Below are 4,697 nucleotides of genomic sequence, written 5' to 3' on the forward strand. Positions count from 1 at the left end.
TTTTTTTTTTTTTTTTTTTTTGAGACGGGGTTTCTCTGTGTAGCTCCAGCTGTCCTGGAACTAGCTCTGTAGACCAGGCTGGTCTCAACTCATGGAGAATCTGCCCTGACTCTGCCTCTGAGTGCTGGGATTTAAAGGCATGCACCACCACCACCACCCGGCCAAATAAGTCCTTAAAAACAAAACAAGCAAAAGACATAGCAGACAGACTGGTGGCCAGAGGCCAGGAGGGTGTGTGAGGAGGGGCATGGGTCCCAGTTAAGTCCCTGGAGGGGACCGGAGCTTTTACTGATCTTCAGGGGCCATGAGCGAATGAGGTGTTGGCTCAGTCTTTTCTTTTTTTTTCTTTTTTTATTAGATGTACTTAATGTACAAATTTTTAATGTACAAAGGGTGATGAGTTCTTCAGACGTGGACATGGCAAGTGTCTGGCAGGGATGTGAAGAGGGGGCTTTCCCAGTTGCTCCTAGGCACCTGTTGGCCCTTTGGTGACCTGCCAGGCTGCCGTGTCCTTGTCTGGATTCTACCCAGCAAGGCCTGAGCTTCTCGTGGCAGATCACACGGGTGGCTCTGGACCCACATGGGCCACCAGTCCTCAAAATCTGGCAATCCTGGACCCTCAAGTCCCACAGAGCCTCAATGACTGTCCCTTACATGTCTGCCCCTGAGCCCTCTGTCCTGTCACTTCACAGTGTGGCCATATTTAAGACGCCTGCGCTCCCGCCCCTAGGGTGCAGACGGTGGGACTGTGAGCTCCGACCATCTCCTCTGTCCTGTCTGTGAGCTGAGCTCCTCAACGCTACAGCCTCGCTGAAACTCCCTCTGCGGGCCTTTGGCCTCCGGTCTGGTTCTGGCTTCTCTCAGATTCATCTCTCCCAGACTGTAACCCTCTAGGAATCTAGCACTGGTCAAACACAGAGAACTGGAAGCCTCAGGAGGACACCAGTCCACAGAAGTCACGTGCTGCTCCTCAGTCCTGTGCGATGGTGGAAGACACTCGGCCTCCCGTTTTCCCAAAGCAGAGCTGGACTGCAGTGGCCAGAGAAACGTGAGCCTTGTACCGAGGTGTCCACTCACACATCAGCAGGTCATGCAGCGCGGCCTCACAGCCTCTGAGGGTGGGTTAGGATCCTCCTGACAGACAGAGTCCCAGTGAGTCACCTCGTCCACACTGCCAGCCCCAAGCTCAGGGAACAGGCAGTCAGGGGTCACCAGGAGGGCGTGAGGCTGAGCGTATGCATAGGAGTTCCTCTATGTAGCCCAGGCTGGCCTGTATCTTGTGTTCCTCCTGCCTCAGCCTCCCAAGGGCTGGGGGGGGGAGCCCACGTGACTCACCAAGCCCCGCCCCCTGGAAGCTAGAGAGGGCACAAGCAGCTTACCTCAGAGTACAGTGGAGGCGGGCGGTAGCGGAACTCATGGAGACAGGCAAAATAGGGCCCTTCCAGGGTCACACCCGGGTCCCGGGGCAGGGGTAAGGGCCCCGGTGAGGCAATTGGCAGCGGGCTGTCCCTCACCACCTCTGAGTACTCGGGGGGAGCTGGGAGGGAGAGATGAGATGGGGAGGGAGGCTCTGAGACCGGGCTTCTGGAGGACCCATGGCCGGGACACGATTATGACCAAGCCTTTTCCCCCCAGGGACAGTTGCTCAGGCTGACCTCCAACTGTAGCTATCCTCCTGCCTCAGCTGGTTTGGTTTTGTTTTTTTTTTTTTTAAATATTTATTTATTTATTTATTTATTTTGTTTTTTTTTTTTTATATTTATTTATTTATTTATTATACATACAATATTCTGTCTGTGTGTATGCCTGCAGGCGAGAAGAGGGCACCAGACCCCATTACAGATGGTTGTGAGCCACCATGTGGTTGCTGGGAATTGAACTCAGGACCTTTGGTAGAGCAGGCAGTGCTCTTAACCTCTGAGCCATCTCTCCAGCCCTATTTATTTTGTATACAATATTCTGTCTGTGTGTATGCCTGCACACCAGAAGAGGGCACCAGACCCCATTACAGATGGTTGTGAGCCACCATGTGGTTGCTGGGAATTGAACTCAGGACCCTTGGAAGAGCAGGCAATGCTCTTAACCTCTGAGCCATCTCTCCAGCCCCGGTTTTGTTTTTTTGAGGAAGGATCTGAGTGTAGAGCGGGTTGCCCTGGAGCACACAGCGACAGGTCCCCCGTGTGCGCCTCTGTTGCTGCCTGGCACTAAAGGTGTGTGTCACCATGCTCTGCTGGGTCTCCTACAGTCCTGGTTAGGTTTTGAATTATTAAGTAGGGGAGGCTGGCCTTGAACCATCCCCCAGTCCTCGGTGTGCAGGGATGATGGGGCTGGGATTAGACCCTGCTTGCCTAGAGACCCCTGGACTGGAGGGTGGGACCGGGCCGGGGCTCCGCCTGCCCACATCCTTGGTTGCTGACTGAGCTCACCCTCTGGCGCCTCCAACTGGGTGCACAGGCCCCAGTTTTGCAGGAAGCTGGCATGGCTGCCTACGCTGGCCGAGCGACTGCCCAGGGGGTGCAAGGGGACCGTGCCGATGACCAGCGGCAGCTCCAGCAGCAGCTTCGAGGAGCCTGGGATGTCCACGCAGACCTGAAGGGAGCAGCGGCGATGTGGACAGCTGCCCCACCTGTGCCCTCCACCCTGGCCCGAACAACGGGGTGAAGGAAAGCTTGCTGGGTACCTTGAGCGAATAGTCCACACTGAGCACGCAGCAGTGCAGGATGGACGGGCCCACTGGGGGGATGCGCAGCGCGCGACCCGGCCACAGCGCACGGCGACCAGGGCCCACAGGCTCCCCGTCTACACTGGCCACGATAGTGCGCTTCTGCTTGCGTGCACCTCGGGCCATGAAGGTCTGTGTCTGTACCAGGGCAGCGCGGGTCTGCACAGGTCGCGTGGAGCCATTGTCAATCTCCGCAAAGATAGGGATGACTTCGCCTATAGCACAGAGCAGCTTGCCTCAGTTTCCCCATTGCTAACTCTTTCTGCTCCAGCCGCATCCCTTCCCTTCCCACTTGTTACCCGGAGTGTAGCCCTTGCGGTCGATCTTGGCTGAGAGAGTCACGAGACCATGGGTGCAGTACCAGGATCGAGCCACCTTCTCCCGGGCTCCAGCCTGCGGTTCCTGTGGGGACACTAAGGGTCACTTCAGGCACCTGGACACTTGGGGCTTCTATGTTAGAGGGACCCTAGTTTCAGGAAGATGATGGGACAGGGAGAACGGTGCCTGTTTTAGGCCAGCCACCCCTACAAAATGTGACCCTGTCTAAAGAAACCAAAAGTTGAATAAAAAATTAAAACCAAGAATAGGTGTGGGGTGCACACCTTTAATCCCAGCAGACAGATCTCTGTTGCGTTGAGGACAGAAACCAGTCAGGATTACACACACAAAGAAACCTTTGTAAAATTTAAAGAACAAGAAAGAAGAAAACAAATCTCAAAACCAATAAAACAAAAAAGTGCAAGCCCTATTGTGCCCTGTTTCCCAAGAGGGGCATCTGAGACTGAGGTAGGGCAAGACACTGGCCCAGAGAGAGCCACACAGCAAGTGGGTGCCTTCAGGATTTTCACCCAGCTCTAGCAAGTCACCTCTAACTTCTGGCTCCTCTGTTTCAGAGACCACCTGTAACCCCCAACTCCGGAAGATGTCGGACCCCACCTTGCCCCGTCGGGGCAGCCACATACCAGCAGGGCAGGTGTGTTTATGTCCACGGGTTCAATGACAGTGAACACCTTCCGGGCGCGGCGTGCGGGGACCCAGGGCCGATGTAGGGTGGCTTTGATGGAATAGCGGACGCTGCCGTGTTTGCCCTCGAAGGATGTCACTAGGGAGCTGGGGTGGAGAAAGGGGGTTCAGGGTAGGAGACAGAGGCATGCAAGTGAAGTCCCGAGGAGTTAGGGGTTGGGGAAGCGCAGATGCCCAGCGGGTGGGCGACAGCGGGGCTTACAGAGGCAGCTGGAAGCTGAAGGGAAACTCGTGATGTCCGGCGGGCAGAGTGGCAATGTCCCCTGAGTCTAGGAGAAGACACTGGACTTAGAGGACGCGGGCTTGGGGATTGCCTGCTTGGGGTCTCGGGGGTCCCCAGCCTGTACCTGGCGCGAGCAGCGTGGCGCGGTGGTTCACGACTTCCACGCGCTGGCTGTAGCTCTGAGTGTACGCGGTGCTGGAGCCCGCGCTGCGCGACTCGGTCCAGTGTGCGCGCGCGCGGCCCCGAGCGCGCAGCCTGAGCGCGCCCACGCGCGCCGCCCCCGCCAGCTCCAGCAGTACCCGGCCGGCCACGGCCTGGCCTCCGTGGAACACGGGCTCGGTGCCCGCGCGCGCCCCGTCCAGCTGCAACACGAAGGCCTTCACCTTGTCGAACAGCATCGCGCTGACCGACGCGAACCCAAAAGAAGGCCAACCCGGGGTTCGAACCCGCGACACGGAAGGCCAAGCGGCTGGGAGAGCGGTAGGTTCGAACTAAGGCCGCGGACAACCAGGCCGGCAGGATCCGCAGACCGCTCGGGACCCGCGCGGCGCTGCCGGCTCTTATACCCCGGGGCGGGGGCGGGGCCTGCGGAGAAGGCCGCGCCTACCGGAAGAGGCTCAGTCAAAGGCGTCGGTGGGGGCGGGGCCTGGGAGCCAATAGCGCGGCGAAGGAATGGCCTGAGAGAAAGCCACGCCTCCCGGAAGAGACGCCACCAATAGCGCGGCGGGG

The 4,697-nt window shown here is 57.9% G+C and overlaps 1 protein-coding gene across 4 annotated transcripts; it reads right to left on the reverse strand.

Annotated features, from left to right (window-relative positions):
* Window positions 1-354: 354 nt before the first annotated feature.
* On the reverse strand, window positions 355-4,488 carry Arrdc2 (arrestin domain containing 2). Of its 4 annotated transcripts, none has more exons than XM_038326686.1 (8): window positions 4,093-4,488; window positions 3,948-4,014; window positions 3,685-3,832; window positions 3,022-3,124; window positions 2,681-2,937; window positions 2,427-2,589; window positions 1,380-1,537; window positions 355-1,134 (listed from the first exon to the last, which is right to left on the reverse strand). In XM_038326686.1, exons 1-8 carry the CDS (start codon window positions 4,364-4,366, stop codon window positions 1,081-1,083), a joined length of 1,224 nt encoding a protein of 407 aa, XP_038182614.1. In that variant the 5' UTR covers window positions 4,367-4,488; the 3' UTR covers window positions 355-1,080. The 4 variants fall into 4 exon arrangements, 2 of the variants coding, with proteins under 2 accessions (XP_038182614.1, XP_038182616.1); XR_005285056.1 differs by lacking the exon at window positions 355-1,134 and adding an exon at window positions 1,656-1,699 and having other exon boundaries at window positions 1,399-1,537; window positions 2,116-2,589; XR_005285055.1 differs by lacking the exon at window positions 355-1,134 and having other exon boundaries at window positions 1,397-1,699; window positions 2,116-2,589.
* Window positions 4,489-4,697: the final 209 nt, after the last annotated feature.

Source organism: Arvicola amphibius, chromosome 4 (assembly GCF_903992535.2).
Source record: "Arvicola amphibius chromosome 4, mArvAmp1.2, whole genome shotgun sequence".
Classification (NCBI taxonomy): domain Eukaryota; kingdom Metazoa; phylum Chordata; class Mammalia; order Rodentia; family Cricetidae; genus Arvicola; species Arvicola amphibius.